This window comes from Ostrea edulis, chromosome 6 (genome assembly GCF_947568905.1).
Source record: "Ostrea edulis chromosome 6, xbOstEdul1.1, whole genome shotgun sequence".
Classification (NCBI taxonomy): Eukaryota; Metazoa; Mollusca; class Bivalvia; order Ostreida; family Ostreidae; genus Ostrea; species Ostrea edulis.
In genome coordinates, this window is record NC_079169.1 from 82,678,224 (window position 1) to 82,700,325 (window position 22,102).

A 22,102-nucleotide genomic window follows, 5' to 3' on the forward strand; every position below is an offset into this window, starting at 1 on the left:
TGAAAAATCCGGGATACTTTAACTGACTGACTGTAAATTAGACTAGACAATAAATATTTACGAAGTACTGTTAATAGATATCATACCATTCAAAATATTACTTGTGAATAGACATAATGCCAATTCAAAACCTTTTCACAGAATAATGTTGTTCATCGAAAATCTTAATCACAAATATGTTTTTGAAAACATGAAAGTATAAGCGTCCCAAAGACCCAGAATGGAGAACTTCACCTTGTCGTACAGCTTCCGGAAAAGAAAACCAAATGTAAAGTGTGGAATGTTTAGCGTTTTAAGCTAATTTCCATGAAACCACACGAATTCTTACCCCGTCGTTCATCAAAATATGACTAGTCAAAGGTACTTTATACGTTTGAAATAATTTTGGTAAACTTTTAAGGAAGTTTGAAACACAATCTTGGCATTGTTTAGTAACTTGATCTCAATGAATTTTTCGAAGGGTTTTTATTTGATTTGTTTAAGTTGAATCAGAATGATCTGTAAAATTGAATGAAATAATAAATCAATTTAAGTTAAGGATTTATTGTATAGTTCAATTTAAGTTGATTGGATTTCTTGTGATTGAATGTATTGTTTAGTTGTTTACAGGATGTGATGCATCTCATCATGATTAAAAGGATTAGTGTATATATATATATTTCATGATCAGATGATTATTTCAACAGTGTACAATAATTTCATGCATGTTTTAATGTGTTCAAAGTATTGCTTCTTACGTCATGTTTCTTTTGTGTAAATTATGTGTAAGATAATCTCTTTTCATTGCATTCAGTGAAACTCTGAAAGATTAAAGAATATAGAAGAGTTTTTGTTTAAGGGATCCACCCCTTAGTTTGTGTTTTTTAATGTTCTTTTTCTAAATGACTAGTGAGTGTATGCTCTGGTAGTCAATAATCTCGGCTGAGATTCTGTTCGGCCAAATATTTGGACTGACGCTTTCACCGAACCTCGGAGCAGTCCTTCATAATTCATGTCTGGAAATTTACTTTCAGCTTCGGCCAGTTCTAGCAATTAATGTGCACTTAGGTGACACTGCTGTTCACTTCAAATAAGTGATTTGACTATCAAACTAACTCTCTATCACTATTAATTTTGTATTGCTTACCGTCTAAGTATAAAAATCCCAAAATGAAAATAGGCACTAAAATTTCCGTTAAAATGAAGACTTCCATGGCACAATATTTTATGAGTTCCTATAGTCTGCTCTATTTAGTTACTGATACATTATATCTCTACATACCTACTTGCATTTCGCTAATTTAAAAAACAAACCAAAGGAACTCTTCCAAGTTTGGGAGATAAAATATTCTGCCATGGAAGTCTTCTTTTGAACGAAAAAATTAGTGAATATGGTTTATTTTATGGAATTTACATACTTGGGCAGTAGGTAATACAGCATTAATAGTGATACAGATTTGGTTTAATAGTGAACTTACTGATTTGAAGCAAACAGCAGTGTCACCTTAGGGCACATTAATTGCTAGAACCGGTCAAAGCTGAAAGTAAATTTCCATACATGAATTATGAAGGTCTGCTCTGAGATTCGGTGAAGGCGTCAGTCCAAATATTCAGCCAAGCCGAATCTCAACCAAGATTATGGTAGTCAAGAGGTATTACCAATGTCACAGGATCTTAGATTGTTAGAGTGGGTTTAAATCCTGTTGGAGACTTTTACACTTCTCTTGTCTTCTACTTTGCAAAATCTTAATTTCAAAGGTTTTTCTCTTGAAAACCAGTATGGATATGCTATCTTTAATTTGATTGTATCATCAGGCATGAGTTTATTGCCAAAAAAAAATCAATACATCAGGCTTCCTTAATGTCATGATTTTTTTTAAATCTGAGATTTACATGACATACTTCATTTGCAAAGTGATGACTTCAACAGAGAAGTAACCCTTTTTTTAACTCGTTTACTTGTTCTCTTTATGAAAAAGAATTCATTGTTATTTGTTGTGTTTAAATATGCTTTTACTTATATTGATAATTTCTTTCAATTTAGTGAGTTAACAAAATTAAGTGATGAGAGTTTGGCTCGACCACCTGATGAGGTTTTTGATATAATTTGTAAAATAGGAAGAGGGTAAGACAGCGAAATGTTTATGGCATTGTTGTTTTTTGTGTCTTTTAATGTATATCTTTTGCTCTTAGCAATTTCCTGGTGATTTGCACGTTGGACAAGTGATGCAGAATTCACACAGCAAATTCTACATGTTTAATAGATTCATATAGTGTCATTTGCTGTGTGTTGCATTCCAAACTTGTGAATGGATTCCAGTCTACACTTTTCTAATGTACAAGTGTGAAATAAATGAATATCTGTCATTGGTTCTTTCTTTAAAAATATCAATTATTTTGTGTAAAAACCCAAGTGCAGAATATATTTTTCATGCAAGGGGGGAAAATGGACGACAATGACAAATCTTCATGCATTGATGTGCATTTTGCCTGATTTTGTTGCATGTATGTTAATAATGTAGTACTTGTTGTATGTAGGTCATTGTGTTCAGGTGAACTTGAAATGGTTCATATCTAGTGTAAATTTTTTCTTCTTTATTTTTCAATGTCAGAATTTTGATTTTATTACCTACTACATACTTAGTGTCCAGGGTTCTCTGTAACACAAGCCTGAACATGACAAAATTATATGAGTTGCAAGAGGGTTAGGAATCGTGAGTTCACATACATGTCTTTTGTCTCAAGCAAAAATTGCAATTTATTTAACTCATCAGTCGTTATTTTGATTCTGAATTTGATAGTTGCCTAAGAAATTGTTTAGTACCACATTTCATTTTGAACTGAGACAAATAGAAGTGTAGCTAGACTGCCATATGCATGCTTGATTGTTTAGACACCTTTGCTGTTATGAGTGCACAGGGCTTAATTGACCCTTTTTGGTGCAGGGTCTGGTACCATTTCAATTGGGAATTTTAGGTTAAAAATTGTTATTTTGGGGAAATTACTTAGACAAAACATAATGCATTTTAGGTAGGAAAACAAAATGCAGAGTCATTTATATATTGTGATTAAAGGCACAAATGCTCCATTTTTTATCTCAAGTGGTAATAAAGATGTAAATACTATGGTATTCTGTGAATAAAATAAAACAAAAACCTCAAATGTGCATACAAAAAACTATACAATATAAATGAAAAGAGTTTCAAAAGACAGCCTGTCTTTTCAAACATTTTTTTAGAAACAAGCCGAGAACTGGACATGTGACTGTCTTATTAGCACACCATGTGCTATTTTCCTAAGCAATTCTTGGATCTGAGCATATTTAACTACGCTTCATTGTTTTACACACATTGTAGCATAATGAATTTAGTGTGATAGGTCCTTATTCCTATAATATCTACTGTCGATTAACTCCATGTTGAAACTTACCGACTCCATTGTTTTCTTTACGACCACATGTGAAGAAGGTGGATGCATACAATAAACAGTTATAAAAAGGCCAACGTTAGACGTCCGAGAGTTAAATTAATCAAGAATGAATTATAAAATTTGACTTATTCGTTTTAACTGCAATGGAATAAATTAGTTTACATTACACAAGTTATTATATATCGCCATTATAGATACAGATTAGTTTGAAAACAAACAAATATTAATTATTAGTACGTATGTACATAATCTTTGTTGTTTTTGATTTTGAATTTTTTTTGTCAATAAGGAGCTAGGCGTATATGTGTTTATATTTCATTTAGACAAGCGCCTTGGTGATTGCAACCGTTATACATGGTATTAGATCAACTCGTTCCCAAGAAGTTGCATATATTTTAAGTAACAACACTGATACTTCCATTCTTACTATGATTGTGAGCTGATATTTTGGAAAATTACCAATCAGAATTTGGGGAAAAAACAGGCCAATTTACTATGGGAAATCGGTACATTTACTGGACCCGCATGCAAAGGATATTAAGCCCTGGTGCAAGTAATTACATAGCTTTATATTTTCAACAACACACAGAGTAGTATTGAATGATAATTGATAATTTGTATATATTCTAAATTGAGTCTGTTCATAAAATGAGTTGCAGTAATCTTCAATGTGAAAATTTCTTTATTATGTCTCTAAGTAAAACTCTAGGTCATACTTCTAAGAATGACCAAGACTAATTCCAAATAAAGTATAAAAAACTTTTTTCTTTTTTTTTTTTTACATATACTATAAGTGATAATCTATGGTGTGTTTATGCTATGATGGAGCTGTGATTTAAATAATGACTTGTGTAGTGAATGTCCTACTACATTTAGCCTCTGCACTCATGAAATTTACTTGGATTCGCAAAAATTTACAGGGCTCATATAGCATGAGTCTAGAACTGAGCTTGACAAAATCCTACAGAGAACCCTACTTCTATGTGACAAATATTATATCATACTATATACACCTGTATGTGGGTAGTTCATTCAAAACCATATTCAGTTCTTCACATGGACACAATGTAGAATAGTATTTAAGCATTCAGGACTTGACATACATGTATGCCATGTTCTTTGATAGCATATAAATAAAGACCTGTGTATGGCATGATTATTTTATACCAAAGGATTTGACAGAAAATGCTTGCTTTTGATTGCTTACTTAGATATTGTAGAGCAAACTGTTATGTAGACAAAAGTCCCAATGGAATTATTTCATAAACAAATATCTCAATTGAATTGTTTCAAAGACCAAAATTACATTCTGACAAATTGTTTCAGAAATAGAATTGCTTTTTAGACCCTTCATGTGTCATTTGCTATGTTTTTAGACCAGTCTATAAATACGTCTATTCTAAGGACTTTCTCCAATTTCAAGAATTTTCCTTAATTATGTTCACATACTTGTAATTCTGTAGATGAAAACCAGTGAAAGGCAATAGCAATCAAAGTGTGTTTTTGTCAAACCCTGTCAGACATTATGTAGAAATTATGAAATATGGTATGCAGTATCAATTTTGTAAATCTGATTATAATGCATGTTATGTGAAATACATGTATAGTACAAGTCCTGGAAAGCATCCCCTGTAGAGAATCCTAAGTACTAATACACGGAGGACTTTTTCATGGCTTGCATTTAGCTTTACACTTTTGGTTTGCTTTACCCCCTAGTGACCCTCTAAAGCGACTTCCAGAGGACGACCTTACAAGGTCACCAGAAGAAGTTTTTGATATTCTAGGCAAATTAGGAGAAGGGTAAGATCTGAAATTTAAAAAGCACTTTTAAGATGAAGAACTAATTCAGTTCAATGTAAAACAACAATATTCAGTTGCTTTAAATTTAGATTAGATTCAAAGTTAATGAACAAAATTAACATAATATAATCAGGTTCAGCAATTTTGTGTCATTATTATCATCTCTTAGTATAGTTTTGGGCAATTTTCTAAAATAGAATTCTGAAAGTTATTTTCACCTCTTCACAGTGTATTTTATAAGAATAGCAATTCTTGCAGCATTTGCCATTGTTATTCTGCTTATCATTTTGATGGCTTCATGCACAGTTGCTGTTGTTTGTATTGTGCCTTAGCATGGGTGGTAGTTCCAATGCAAGATTTTTTTCCCCCTAAGTTTCGTAGTTTTATGATTTTGTGGATAAGGGTAAAACAAGTATAAAGCAGAGTTAAATAAACAGAAGTAAATTATTTGCGTTTTATTGATTATAGAGAAGGCATACGTAAACTTAAAATTGAATTCTTAGTTTTGAAAATATGCAGTGGGAATGTTTTATAAAATGGATAAAAATAAATATTTGCATAGAAGTATTACTTGATTGGGTAACATTCTAATTTAACGTCCTTTCCACTGAAAGGCATGTTCTAGCAATACTAACAATATATGTTTTTGACTGTGTTTATTTTAATATTGATAAAAATCTCTTCAATTTAATAACTACCTGATATGAACTTTTACTTAATCCACAGCCTGAATTATGGAAGTATGCACTTCAATCAATATGTAATGCTCATTTATATTAGTGTATACATATCTACAGTGCTTCTTACTGAAAGTGCTCCAAGAGTTATTTTTGATGAATAGGTTTCGATAAAATCTTACTTTAAGTGCATTGATCAGTGCAGACTTTCTGAATTAATTGGTAGTATACATATCATTTCAAATCTTGTTAATTTTAACTTTTGATATAATTTAATGAAATAATATTTTTATAATAAAATGGAATCATCAGTGAAATTTAATTTTGAATAACATTGGGCATGTTTAAAAGGAAATGTGTTAATTTGTTGCTCTTTCTATAGATCCTATGGCAGCGTTTACAAAGCCTTGCACAAGGAGTCGGGCCAAGTGCTGGCTATTAAACAGGTCCCAGTGGACACAGATCTGCAGGAGATCATTAAAGAAATCTCCATTATGCAACAATGTGACAGTGTCTTCATAGTCAAATACTATGGCAGTTACTTCAAGAACACAGACTTATGGGTAAGAGAAAAGAAATATGGACAAAGTTGTATGAATTGCAGGATGATATGGTGAAATATAGGATTAGGAAATAAAATAATTTTCATTGATTTAGATATTCATTTAAGAAATAAATTAACTGTGATGCTTTACGCCAGCATATTACATGAAGCATATTAGTGCTTCGTGAAAAGTATGCCAACGTGAAGCTTTGCAGTTCATACCTTTATGTATTTTCAAAAATGATATTCTTTTTCATATTTTCATTCTACTGTTATTTTTGTCTGAATTCCTAGCCGTTGGAATAGATGTACTATATTTAATGAGATTCTTACACACGTTGTTCACAACTGCTTCGCATTCATGAGAAAATGACTATCATCCCAATTGGTAAAGATATCGAAGGCAAAAACACTGGAAACATAGATATGAGTGGATGATGATTTAGACATGTATACAAAATTTCTTTTACTTTTCTTATTAGATCTGTTATGAAGTGTGGGTTGTTTGTTTTTTTTACATTTTCAAGTAGCTGCTATACAATTCTAGATTTTGTTTATTTACAGATTGTGATGGAGTATTGTGGTGCAGGGTCTGTGTCGGACATCATGAGATTACGCAATAAAACAGTAGGTTTACTCTTCAGTGTCACTACAGTAAAACAGGTTTATAGTGAAGAGCTGGGGATGAACTTTCTGATTTGTTATAAACATAATTTGCTATACTGTATAGGAGGTTGTGATCTTCACGTTTTTCTCTGTTTTGACATGATTGTTTGATGGATTTATGAAAATGGGGGTTACCTCCCATTGTATTTTAACGCATCATGTAGCTAGAGTGGCAACTGCATTTAAATATTTTTTCATATTTTTCACTCAAGTTACCTATTGCTATTGGTCTACATCCGTCATCATCCATCACGGATTAACAATTGAACATTTTTAACTTCTCAATAACTATCCTTCCAATCTTTTTCAAATTTGGTATGAAGCATTTTTGGGACAAGGGAGATTCAAATTGTAAATTTCAGAACTCCTGCACCCCTTAGGCCTTTCAATACAGGCAGGGCAAAAACTTTAAAAGATTGACCAGTTTTCAAAGATCTTCATCTCTACAGTCCCACATCTTTAAGAAAAACTAAATGCATAGTCATGTAGAGCAGGAAGCCCTGTACCAAAATTGTAAATTTTATGATCACAGGGGTACAGGTTCTGACTCCAGGGCAGGGCCAAACTTGGCATTTAGTGTGTATGTGTAAAACATTTAAAAGGGCATGGACACAATTTTCAATAAGTTGAAAGGACAGTTTTTTGTTATAAAAATAAAGATCTTTTATTAATAAATGGATTAAAAGTATTTTTGCACAGGATAAACTTTGTATTTACATAAAATCTGGCTCCCAAAATCGTGTTTGTCAACATCTTTGTCATAGCCAAGAAACCATGTGCATAGTTGAGAACACCAAGATTTCTAAAAAGCATGTCAAAAGTATTCAAATTTCGAAATATGTTAATGATAAATCAATTTAGCCCTTTACCAAAATTGTAATTTTCATAATCTTAGGGCTAGAGGTTTGGTTCCAGGGTTTGGTCAAAACTATGAAAGACTTCATCTTTAATTTTGCTGATACTATATATAAAACTGAATGCACCAAACAAAATGTACCAAAATTGTGAAGTTTGTGAAATGCTGGTCTTGCTTTCTGTAGCTTGCTCTGAATATCTTTGTCTCCACCATCTTTGTCCATCATAATACTAAAGGTATATAAACTGATTGACATCTTTTGCGGGCTCGTTGTTTGACTGTGATGACATCTACTAAAGGTATATAAACTGATTGACATCTTTTGCGGGCTCGTTGTTTGACTGTGATGACATCTACTAAAGGTATATAAACTGATTGACATCTTTTGCGGGCTCGTTGTTTGACTGTGATGACATCTACTAAAGGTATATAAACTGATTGACATCTTTTGCGGGCTCGTTGTTCGACTGTGATGACATCTACTAAAGGTATATAAACTGATTGACATCTTTTGCGGGCTCGTTGTTTGACTGTGATGACATCTAATTTGTCTTCAATGCTTTACGTCTCTTTGCATTCAATTTATGGGCGAGACGAAAAGTTCAAGGTCTCTTCTTGCTGCATCTGGTGTTGATTTGTTTATCTTGAAGTATTGAAGATTAAAAGAGCAATGTTGTCCTCAAACTCTAAATCTGCTGGTGATATTGTAAAGGCCCCTTCTGATTCCTCTTCTCACTTTAGATGTTGTTTTTTTCATTAACGGGTCTATGGCAAAACGAAAAAGAAACCAGGACATAACACCACGCTACTTTGCACAATGAAAACTGTGTGGAATCTAATATTTCAGTTAACAGAGGAGGAAATAGCAACAATACTCTTTGATGCTCTGAAGGGTTTGGAGTATTTACATTCCAGAAGAAAGATTCACCGGGATATCAAGGCCGGGAACATTCTGCTAAACACAGAGGGCCATGCTAAACTGGCAGATTTTGGTGTGGCTGGACAACTTACAGTAAGTTTAATCTAGTGGCTACGTACATGACTGTGTTGTAGTGGCTACATACATAATTGTGTTGTAGTAGCCACATACATGATTGTGTTGTAGTGGCCACATACATGATTGTGTTGTAGTGTCTACATACATGATTGTGTTGTAGTGGCTACATACATGATTGTGTTGTAGTGTCTACATACATGATTGTGTTGTAGTGGCTACATACCTGATTGTGTTGTAGTAGCCACATACATGATTGTGTTGTAGTGGCTACATACATGATTGTGTTGTAGTAGCCACATACATGATTGTGTTGTCGTGGCCACATACATAATTGTATTGTAGTGAAAAGAACTGGTAACATTGATGATTTTAGGACTGACACTGTGATATATTTTGTTCATTTGGGTTATAAACAAAAACAAATCACAAATTTTCACTAAAATATAGTTTGTGGGTTTTTTTTATGCCCCCGCCACAAAATGGCCGGGGCATATAGTTTCTTCTATGACACCCAGTTTTCCAGACTTTTTTTCTACAGTTGACCTTTCCCCACTATAGTGTTAAATCTAGGATCTAGAGAGGGCACACATATCATATGTTCAAAAGGGCACTTTTCGTCGCGGCAAGACAATTTTGGGGCACTTTCATTGTATCATACTATGATAGTAATAGAATAATCATTTAGCCTCTTTTAAAGTTAATACCTGCTGCCTTGATTTTAAATTTTCAATCAACCTTGTGAAATAAAGAACAATTGTTTATATTAACAAATATTTTTAAAAAATTTATAGAGAAAAAAGGGCATGGCGCCAGCCAAAAAGGGCAGGGCATGGTGTGGTGCCATGCTAGTTTGCTTTAGATTTAACACTACCACTAAGTTGACTACACTGAAAGCTTTCATATTTTGTACATAGGTTGTTATTACAGACATTAATGGATTCTGTTTCGTTACCACTAGTACATGTAACATATGAATTAAGTTCTCTGATTGATTAGATGCTTCACATGTAGATTTGTTATCAGAGAGGAAGAAACCTTTTGATTTTGGGATCCAAAGGTCAAGGTCACTATGGGACTTCCTAGAAAAGGCTTGTAGACACTTATTTTTAGTGGATATGCCCCACATTGTATTAGATATTGCAAATGATTTCTCATATTTACAAAAGGTTTGGTTTAACAATAAAAATACAAGTAGAATGGTAAATACTATAGACTGACCGCTACTTTGTGTAAATTTTAAAAACATATAATTATTGTCTTCATAGATTTGTTCAAATTTATAGCAATGGATTTACATAATGATGTGGCAAAAAAAACCAAATAGGACTAGCCAGTTAGAAAGGTCACAAAACACAATAAAGATTTGTGTAGAATGAAGAATATAACTCCAATGCTTAAAGGACACATCGCATGTTTTTAAACTTTTTAATTTTTTCAGCAACATTAATTCATTTCATGCCTAAAACTACTATTTTGATTGTGTTTTTTTCAATTTTCGAAGGAAAGTATGAGGGACAAGACGTGAATATTTTTTGTCGGCACAATGACTTTGCCATAAAAACCCCCAGTAGAATTTGTCCCTGCACTTTTTCAAACAAGCACTTGGACAAAGACGAAGATAAACTGCGAGAAAATGGTTCTATCGAAGCTACGCACTGTTACATATAGGCCTACGGCATATGCTTTCCGTTCTGCTCTTGAATTCAATACACACTCGCACCAACTGACCTTCACCTTGTAACAACATATAGGCAGAACTTTGCTAACAGTGTCTACCAACTGGTAGTTTTAAAAAAGAAATTTAAAGATAAAAGATAATTGAACTTTCAATTATAAATAATAAAATATAATATTTCCCGACTTTGAGTTGAATTATAATGCTTTCATTTTTTTTAAGGAACGCGTACGTGTTTACAACAACAGCACGCCGCACTCCCACTTCCTAAGTAACAATGTGTTGATAACAAAAAATAATGATTAGGCCTAATGAAATTGCTTTAATAAAATAATTTAAAAGTATTGTGATTTTCACAATAAGTTTGATCATTATTTTTTTTTTTTTTTTTTCGAAATGCACCCGTGACAGTAGGCCTAGTTGTCAATGATACATAATCGTATCATAATTTAGGCCTATCTAACTTCTCCAAAAATAAATTTAATAATAATTGCACTGTTTATTTTAGAAAAGCAACAACGCTAATTACAGTTGTTTACAGAAATGACGTTACCAAATTGTGTTTAGACAGTGATCCCATGTAAACATTATTTACTCGCAAATTTATGCAGATTTCATACTCGCTACATTTGGGTTGCTATTTGTATGCACTGGTGGCTAAAAGATATAAGACTCGGGAAATTTGTCAACATCGAAATAAATGTTATCCATGGTAAATAAATTAGGCCCCTAAAACCCGAGTTTTTAAAAATATCTAACACTACTTTTACAACACTGTACCACGTGACTACATATCTAATTAACTAGGCTTTTTGAAAACGGGGCTTAGATTTAAGTCCGTATTGTGGCTAATTATCGCAATACTTCAGCGAACGAACTATTACAATTAATTTCTATAAGCATAAGGAAGACAAAATGCATATAATTCTGTATACTTTGAAAATACGAGATGTGTCCTTTAAGGATATCAGTTGTAATGGCTCTACTTGTTGAAAACAGATGTATCAGTCAGGACTTCTATATAGTATTAAAGACTAAGAGTGATTATGTGATTGTGTTACAGGACACCATGGCCAAAAGAAACACTGTGATAGGGACACCATATTGGATGGCTCCAGAGGTGATCCAGGAGATTGGCTATGACTGTGTGGCAGACATCTGGAGTCTAGGTACAGGACATTAATCTAATTGCTGAGAGTACATACTTTGACCGCAATGTCTATGAATGTAAAAAGTGATGTGTTTGTAGATAGTGTTGAATAGATAAATCAACTAAATTTATCAAAGTCAGTATACCCAATCTATTTTTATACGCCCGTCTTAAGACGGGCCGTATTATGTTATGGCCTTCATGTCCGTCCGTCTGTCCGTCCGTCTGTTAGCTTTTTTGTGTCCGGCTCATAACTTAAATACTATAAGGCCTAGAATAATCAAACTTTGTCAGTTGATACATCTTGGGTAGAAGGTGTGTCGCACATTAAAACCAGGTCGCTGTGACTTTTAATTAAGAAGATATGGCCAAATATGGTAAAACCCTGTCCGGCTCATAACTTGAAAACTATTTGATCTAGAATCATGAAACTTGGTCAACTTATGCATCTTAGGTAGAAGGTGTGTCGCACTGTACTTTAAGGTCACTGTGACATTTAGTTGAAGTGATTTTTTGAAAAAAGTATGTTATAATTGGTACAATCCCTACTCATATAAGAGTTTTGTAGAAAACCTCATTCAAAAATGTTACATCAAGAAAACACATATTTTTTTTATGATATACTGTACAGCTTTTTTTAGCCTATGTAATGTTTCCTTTGTTTCTAACAATAACATGAGAAATTCCACTTGTCCCATGGGAGTAGCATGCAAAGGGCATTTTGACAAGACTAATTAATGAGTTTTGTGTAGAGCATCTCTGATCAACATGATCAAGCAGGTGTTATCTTTATCTCTAGGGAATTGGGCAGAGAGATCTTAGCCTCTTAATTGCAGATATACCAGAAATTATTTGAAAGTGAATTTGTTTGTTGTGGTTAGTCTTTATTTTCAAAATTAATTTGACATTGTACTATATAATTTTTAATTTTTTTTCTCAGCAACCTATATGCAGAGTATCATTTCTCACTAAGACAACAAATGGTTGCAATATGTATAAAGGCCTATTTTAATGATTAGTATTTTGATGTTTTGTTATGGCTGTGGCATTGTTCAGAAAAAAGATATACAATGAACAAAGCTGCAGATTGGGCATTTGTGTAAATCTGAACAGATGAAATAGTATTGCAATAACCATATTAAAAAATGTTAATTCAAGAAACTACACATTCTTCATTATATACACTGTACTATACAGCAGTATATAACAAACAAATTATTTCTTTTGTGTCAGTAACAAGAGAAATTTCCCTTGTCCCATGGGTGTAATTATCAAGCAATTCAGGAGGCATTTTGCTAACAGAAAAATTGCATTCTGTCAAATTACAGATTAATTAATGAGTTTAGAAGATTTCTGTTACAGCAATCTGATCAAGGAGGTGCTATCTATATCTCTTGCAATCAGGAATTGGGCAGAGGAATCTGGCCTTCTAATTGATCTGTCAAATTTTAGAACAGTTCTAATTGGTAGCCATTACTTTGAAAGTTAATTTGGTATAAAGTTTAAGAATTAATATGATATTGTAAAATATATTTTTATTTTATATCTCAACAACAAGGTGCAGATTGTCATGTCTCACTAAGATGACAGTTTTACAGTCTAAGAATAAACATAATGACTAATGTTTGATGTTTTATTATGCTGTGCATTGTTCTTCATTCCTTAAAATACAATGAGCAAAGCTGCAGATGTGCATTTCTCAAGTCTAACACAACCAGTTGAGAAATATATGATGTATTATTTTTTTCTAATTAATAACTACACCATAGGAGATGCACCAGTGTTTGAAATAACCGTTTTTAATCTATATTTATTTATATTGACATCACCATGCATATTTTACTTTTATACTTGAAGATTTGACAAAGGCAGATACTGATATATGTATTTTTTGATATGTTGAATAAATCAACCTTTTTGAGTACTCCCATTTATTGTAAGTTGTTTGCTTGGATAAAGGGCTATCTTGCACTTTAATCATTTCATTGAAAACATTTGGGAAAATGTTTTTATATCCTTTTAAAAATCATTAAGCTTACATTATCAATATTTGAAGCAATGTCACATGAGGCCATAAAGTGGGTAAGATTCTTAAAGGAAGGATGACATTTGGTTCCATGCATACCTACATGTATCTCTTCATGGTGATATGTTCATGTTAACAATATGTGACGGGCGTATCATGTGCCGTGGCGGTGCACTTTTTTTATTTTGTGATTGTTTTAGGTATAACAGCGCTGGAGATGGCTGAGGGCAAACCACCATATGGTGACATTCATCCGATGAGGGTACGAAGTGTTTCATCTAGGAATCAGCTTACAAAAATGGATTTTTGTGTGCATCTTTAAAATGTGTTTGTGTATAAATATACAGTTTCATGTTCTGAAAAATTATTTGCAGGCAATATTCATGATCCCTACAAAACCTCCACCATCATTCCGAAACCCAGACAAGTGGACATCAGAATTTATAGACTTTGTCTCAAAATGTCTTGTTAAAAATCCAGAGCAAAGAGTATCGGCAGCTGAACTCATGCAGGTAAGACTTCCTGAAAATAAGTTCTGGAAATCATAGTGTTAATTTACATAACATGTCCATGTGTGACCAGTTTGAATACTTTTATGTAATTTGAAATTGTAGCAAGAGTTCATACAGAACGCAAAACCTCGAGAAACACTGCACAAAATGATCAACGATGCCAAAGAAATCCAGGCAGCACAAATCAGCATCATTACTAATGGAGATGACTCGGTGAGTTTTCCTTCCATGTGTTCAGTAAAGGGGTATGACCAGCAAGTTTCTAAACCGTTTAACTGTAATGAAAATTTCACTGTTAGTATATGTACTATTTGTTAGCTCAAGCTTACAAAGTTACAAAGAGCTTTCAAGTTTCGGTTTTATATATTCGTCATAGTTGGGCCATTTCATGGTATGGTACAGTGTGTCTGGCTATCATTTCATTTGTCAGCACAGATAAGAACAGTACTTATATAAGGCTAGGATCATCAAACTTGGTGCATGTGTTCCCTATGATTAATGGGAGAAGCCTATTGCTTGTTTTTCAAGGTCAAAGGCAGAGGTTACACTTACATTAGTAATTTTGTAGGCAAAAAATAACAAAGAAACCTGCCGACAATGCTAGGATAATTAATCATATTTACATTTCCAACTGGGGTTTTTTTTTTTTCTTTCTTTGTCTTTTAGTTATGCTAAATTTATTGTGTAAGCTTAACCTGACATGTACATTTACAACATACATGAAAGTGGGTTGATTTGACAAACTGACTGTCATAGTGTGGCTTATGTATGAAGCAGGATGTCTTTGATATAGTGTTTTCTGTGTACATTTATAGGAATACTCATTATTTTCTTTAGGATGGGGATGATGATGTTGACCATGGATCAACCATGAAAAAAACTGATGACTCAACAATGAAATCTACTTCAGGTAATTATCATATTTACACTACAACGTTAATACGATTAATGGAATCCATGAGTTATGTAGATATGACCTGACACTCTTGGATCTGGATACTTGAGACTTTATGGTAGTCATGTGACAATCTGTGTGTAGTAATTTGTTAGGAGGAAAAATAGTTGTCATTGGAAAAGTTTTGATTGGAGAGAAACATGTTATTGTATAGAATATATCGAACAAACCAAAACTATGTGTTATCGTTTTAAAGTTTTGTAAAGAGCTCTTGTAAATTTACGGTCATATTAATTTACAGAAATAAAGTCTTGTAATGAGCTCTTGTGAATTTACGGTCTTATTAATTTACAGAAACTCTGTCAAAGAGTGAGAGTGGGACTGTAGTTGTGAAAAGCGAGGCCAGCACACTTGTTGAGTCGGATCTTGGCACACTTGTAATTAATGAGGACTCGGAGGATGACTCAACCATGAAACGTAAGTTTACTTTTTTTAGTTATTTGTTGATAAACAATTGAACAGATATTTTCATTGTATTTAGCTCTTAGTAACCTTTAAATGTGTAGAAAATATTTCATTAAAGTTGTAATTTTCATATCCATATTATTTTCTGCCAAAGGATGCGACACTGTGGTGAAAAAGCCCTCCGATTCTGGCTACAAAAGCAGGAGTAGTAATTATCCACTATTTTATCTCGCCTTTATAGCCGCATTTTATGACATGTATATATCTTTGAAGTTTCAGATCTTTCCATTCATTTCTGTATCATAGTTTACATGTATATAACCTGTTGAGATTTGATTTTACCTCAGTTAAGTGAATGTTCTATAACTGGAAATGAAACTTCATGCATGGGTTGCTATCTGATGAATTCTATCTAAATACATAATGGGTAATTATGAAATATCAGGATCTTCTGATGCAGAGTTTTCTCATAACATAACATAGTCTATTTCATTGAAAAGGATTTGACACTATACATACTTTGTAACATCAGAGATTTCCCTCATTCTTTGCAGCATTTCCTCTTTAATTGAATGCAATTTTTTTTAGAATAAGCAACACCAGTCACACACAGTGATACATGTGTATGCCATCAATGAAAAATTCCTATTCTAAAAGAATATTTTACAGTTGTCAGACACTGTTAATTAGAAGTCAATGTGTTAGCTTAGTTTCATATTGTGTGTAACCTAATCTGTGATTGACAGGACACGACACATCTACTGAGGGCAAAGACAAATACAGACCCTCCTACCTCGATCATTTTGAAAAGAAGGAACAGGACAAGGTTGCACCCCCAAGGGCCCAACCTCAAGTGGCCCCACCCCTCAAACATGTCACACCTCCTCACCATTCCCAAAGGTCTTTCATTGATGGAGATTTTGATTTTGTAAGTATAGGATTAAGGATAGGCATTTACAAATGTGTTTCATGGTAGTTTTTTATATATGGATAAAACTGACAAGGTGCTCTCACAGAGAAATAAGACTGTGAACAGGCGTTTAGTTTAAAGTTTCAGTATTAAAAATTATATTCAGATTATGGCAAACACTGTTGTGTTCTGGTAATAGTATGCAGTATGTTCTGGATTTCTGTCTTATTCTTTCTTTTAAAATGGCTTTTCTGAAATGAACAATATATTTGCATTGGTTCTGCATGGCTTATAAGCATGTTTGCATTAAATAATTTTCTGAATTATGTTTACTGAAATTTTAGAGTTTGAATTGAAAGAAGTTGTTTTTTCAATTTTTAGCTGCGAAATCTTCCATACGAGGAACTTGAATCAAGACTGGCTGACCTTGACCCAGAAATGGAGAGAGAAATTGATGAGTTACGAGCACGATACCAGGCAAAGAGACAGCCTATCTTGGATGCTATTGACGCTAAAAAGAAGAGGCAAAACAATTTCTAATGTCTGCTAAAGAGCTCTTCTGTGTGTTTTCAACCTGTGATGTGGATGGGAAAATTAACCCACATCCTTGTTGATGGTGCTGTCAGAGAAATTATGAAAGAATTGTGATAAAAAAAATTCTGTTATGGATTTTTTTTTAAAAAAAAAAGCAAAATATGTTTCATAAAATCTTCAGTTGTTTTTAACTATTTGAACTTATCTTATTTTTCAAATTTCATTCAAAATCATATACATGTAGATGTATTAGAATTTTTTCCTGACTAGGTATACTTCTCAAGTATATTGCTAATTTGTTTTAGAATTTCCTGGCCATAGTACAGAACTAATGGCCAGACTGTTGTTAATCTTAAATGTCTATGTGGGAATTTGTAATTTGATAGTGAGCATTATTGTTATTTGAATAAGTAAATAGACTGGACCCAATGGTGTGTGGCATAAACAAGGTCAATATCTAATGGTGGATACCTCAGGCTCTGTATCGTAGTTAGATGAACAGTTTAAAATCCACCACTAGAAATCTACCTCAATCTATACATACAATGTTGAATCCAGTGTGTTTATTTATTTTTATACTAATATTTGTTGTGTGAAATCACTAGTGCTTCCTTCTTGTGTATTTTTCTGAGGAGAAAAATTAATGACTTAATTCATTGTGTGTTACTCTGACAGTTATAATTACTCATCTGTTTTGAAATAAAACTCACCACTGCTTCCAGTAGGTTATTGAAGATTATAGTATTTTGGTGTAGAGTGGAATTAATTTATGAAGTGGAGAATTGAATGATATTGCAATATTTTACTCTTATGTTCTTGCATATTGGAGGGGGAAACAAAAGGAAAGGATGTAAATATTGCACAAAACTTATAGCTTGATAGCTTGTAATTATTCTTAAAATGAAGGAGAACATAATTTTGTATTTTATTTAACCTAATGGAGTGTGTGGATTTTGTACTTGTTTTCTAATATAGGCTGAAGATTGTTAATAAATGTGTTTCTGATTCTCAAATACATGTACATGTATATTTTTAAAACAAGCCTCATCTTGCATAATTCATCCAGTATTTTCATAAATATGTTATCTTTGTGACTTAATTACGGTATTTAACTTCAAGATTTATATTAAGTTCTTTTGTTTTTTTTTAAATTATTTTGGTACACACAGTAGATTGGATTGTGACAATCATAAAAATTTTAAAAAGGATTATGGATATGTAAACTGTTAGAAAATTATATACAGTAGTCTAACATTAAATAGTTTAATGTTATTAGCGGTCAGACGTGATATTAGAATTTTGAATGACCACAGAGACAGATATCGGTCATCATGTTGATCTAGTCCGTGAATCATTGTACACTAAAACTTCACTAGTGACCATCTGTTTTGCATATATGCATCTTATAGATGGAAAATGGTATTCGCTATGAGTTTATTATAGTTAGATTATAAATGGAACCTAACTGCATAAATAGTATGGGGTTTTTTTTCACTGTGTATATAGAGACAAGCAATTCTAAAAATAATTGATTAAAAAATTATTTAAAAGAAGATAGAGAGCAAATTTCTGGGCACATTTGTTTAATGTTTATCTTCTTGGGTTACGAGTATGTTTGCAACACTTTTTAATGCTCCAAGAAAAAACAATTCAACAGATTTTGAATTTGTGATGTTTACTGTATGCATTTGAAAATGCACTTCCTTTACTTCACATATTAGTACATTTCTGTTTATTGTATACATGATTGTGCAATATATTTTGAAAAAAGACAGTTGTATCATTTAAGAGTAGTATATTGGTAGATACATGTATAAGTTTATTTTAATGTGAATGAATTTACAGTGTGGAAAGTGAAAGCTTCTCAGCTCACATCCTCAATGAAATTCAACATAGCATAGTTTCATCAAGATTTACCTAGGATTTATTATTGTTAGAGACAATGATAACATAGATGACCAACAACAAATCAACCCACCCCCACCCACCCCTTAAATCTCACTTTGTATTGCTGATTTTGACATTTCTATGAAATGCACTCTACACAACATTTTAAGTCAGTTGTATCTAAATGATAATCAATATTATCAAGGTAAAATTCTTAAAGGTTATGATAAGTGATTTCAAATGAGATATTTTCATAAAATATGTCATCTCAAAGAGTAAAAATAATTTTTTTTAAAGGATACCATGGTTCACCTTACCTATAACCCTCCCCCCATCCCCCCCCCCCCTTATCTGTGAGGTTTATCAATATATACATTGAGTTATCAATATTCAATTTCAAAGCAAACTCTCCAACCATGCATCATATGAAAGAAGTAAACTTAAAAATCACTATACTACTGAAACACAAAAATAATGCTGTGTCCACAACATTTCATGGTGCTGCTGATTGAGTTGCCAATCTGTGTTATTTATGTCTCACGAGTTATTACTCTGTTGCAAGATCAAGGAAATATTCTTTATTTTTACAGTCAGATAATTTACCAGGATTTTCCATGGCAATTCTATATCATTCACTTTCATCAATTTCAAAGTTACTCATGTGCTCATGCATATCATGAAAGATGTACTTTGTTTTGAGAAATAAAGCTTTTAAAGATCTCTGAGAGATATCATTTTATTTATTTGGCAGTACATCGAGATGTGTATATTGTATCTTCATTATATCTCCGTTCCAGATAAAAGTTGATGAAACACCAAAGAATATGTATCTATATAGGTTAATGTCTGAGTACCTCTCCATTCCTTAAAGGTAATGGAACCAAGACTTGAAGGAGATGAACGAGGACATAGACCAACTGAAAATACACACACACACACACACCAGTTTAAATCTAACTGTAATTGTAACTCATATTGGGTAATTATTTCAATAAATTATAAAAACAATATCAGAATTATATGTACTAGTATAGAGTTTTGTCATATAAAACATCTATTGTTTAACTTCTCGGTGGATGGAGCTTCTGCCTTTCATGTGAAAGGTCTTGGGTTCGACTCTCATCTGTGCCTTTAGGTTTTGATATGAATATTATTCTTTACATTTTGTTTAGATAGTGGGGGGGGGGGGGGGGGGGGGGGGAACAGTACTAAATAGTTGTCTAAAACTCTCCATTCCTGAAAAATAACCAGAACGCTATTACAATAGAATGACCTCACGGCTGAATTTTAACTTGCACTCAGGGAGATAAAGTCCAGTTATTGGAGAAAATAAGAATGGTTGTGGGGACTGATTTATGTAGTTATTAGAAGAAATAAGAATGGTTGTGGGGACTGTTTTTATGCTAGAGGAGTTACTTCTAGCTCACCTGAGCTGAATTTCTGTCAGATCACATTTTGTCCAACCGTAAACATTGTGAACTTCTTCCGAATCAATGGGTTATTTTTAATCAAACTTCCCACAAAGCATCCTTGGGTGAAAGGGATTTGGTTTTCTTCTAAGGAAAAGCTATGTGCTTTCAAAGGGGTTCATTACTCCAAATTTTATATCGTGACTTGTTAAAGCACCTTATATGAAGTATGATTTTACCATCAAAAGAGAGATACAAGAACTCATTATTTCATGATTTTTTGGGGGGGGTGGGGGTGGGGTATGTTTTTCTGGAGTGATGAAAAGGGTGTTTTGTGTGCAAGTAAGAGATTTTAAAATCCGATATGGCATAGGTAGTGTAGATTCAAGTTTGTTCAAATCTTCGCCCCTGGGGGGTAGAGTGTGGTCATTCAGAGGATCAAAATTTTACAGGGAGTAATTATGATTAACTAGAAATATTTCCATAGGACATGAAAGCCCTGCCCAGTGTGACATTGTAATGCAATATGAAAATAACGCACTCACCTGAGTCACCTTGATCCATATTTAAAAATTCCCCCTATTTATTCGCATGTACAATTTTGATCCCCTGTTGTGGTCCCAACCTACCCCTGAGGGCCATGGTTTTTACAAACATGGATTTGCACTACGTAAGAAAGTTGCCATGTAAATTTGAACCTGTCTGGACAAGTGGTTCGTGAGATGAAGATCTATAAAGACTTTTCCTATATATTTGCGTGTAAAACTTTGATTCCCTATCGTGGCCCCACTCTACCCCCAGGGGTCATGAATTTAACAAACTTGAATCTGCACGATGTCGGGAAGCTTCCGTGTAAATTTTAACTTTTCTGGTCCGGTGGTTCTTGAGAAGAAGATTTTTAAATGATTCTATCCTATTGTTGCATTTTTGTGATTATCTCCCCTTTGACGTAGGCATAACCTTTCATTTGAATAAACTTGAATTCCTTTCACCCAAAGATAATTTGTATCAAGTTTGTTTGAAATAAACCTGCTGGTTCTGGAGAAGAAGAATTTTTAAAATTTGTCAGTGTATATTCACTATTTCGTTATAATTTCCCCTTGGAGACGGACATTGCCCTTCATTTGAACAAACTTGAATCTCGTTCACCCAAGAATGCTTTGTGCCAAGTTTGGTTGAAATTGGCCCGGTGGTTCTGAAGAAGATGGTGGAAATGTGAAAAGTTTACGACAGCATCGGTTAAGTTGTGATAAGAAACGCTCGCATGAGCGTTTGGCTCCAGTGAGCTAAAACCCCCCAAATATTATTGGTACATTCTCGTGGCCTGATATTCTTCCCCATTTACAATGGAAAATAGGTTGAATTTTTTCATTGGGGGTGGGGTGAAATAATGCAGATTAAGCATGACCATAGGGGTGATTGAAGGGGAAAATATCTTCTTCATTAAAAAAAAACACCCAACTATATATAGCTTTTCAATGAGAGCTTTTTGATTCACCTTATCGAATAATTATGCGTTAAAGTCATATCACAAATGTATACAATATAAAGAGACCCCTTGAAGTACTCATCTATTGTTATTAACTCTAAACGCTTTACTACAGTTAAATCTCGGTTGTTTACAAGTCATATCACACATTTATAAATGAAAGGTAAAAATTTTCTAACACTCTCCTTTATCAATCTAATGC

At 33.1% G+C, this 22,102-nt stretch overlaps 1 protein-coding gene across 7 annotated transcripts; it reads left to right on the forward strand.

Annotated features, from left to right (window-relative positions):
• Positions 1-213: 213 nt before the first annotated feature.
• Positions 214-19,722, forward strand: LOC125646610 (serine/threonine-protein kinase 3-like). 7 transcript variants are annotated; one of them, XM_048872999.2, is made up of 15 exons: positions 215-360; positions 2,024-2,104; positions 5,125-5,208; positions 6,268-6,448; positions 6,994-7,056; positions 8,799-8,963; positions 11,687-11,792; positions 14,000-14,061; positions 14,174-14,311; positions 14,414-14,524; positions 15,149-15,221; positions 15,561-15,683; positions 15,826-15,879; positions 16,418-16,599; positions 16,963-19,722. In XM_048872999.2, the coding sequence occupies exons 1-15, from the start codon at positions 347-349 to the stop codon at positions 17,119-17,121; spliced, it is 1,596 nt and encodes a 531-aa protein (XP_048728956.1). In that variant the 5' UTR covers positions 215-346; the 3' UTR covers positions 17,122-19,722. The 7 variants fall into 7 exon arrangements, with proteins under 7 accessions (XP_048728963.1, XP_048728956.1, XP_048728960.1 ...); XM_048873003.2 differs by lacking the exon at positions 16,418-16,599; XM_048873000.2 differs by lacking the exon at positions 15,826-15,879.
• Positions 19,723-22,102: the final 2,380 nt, after the last annotated feature.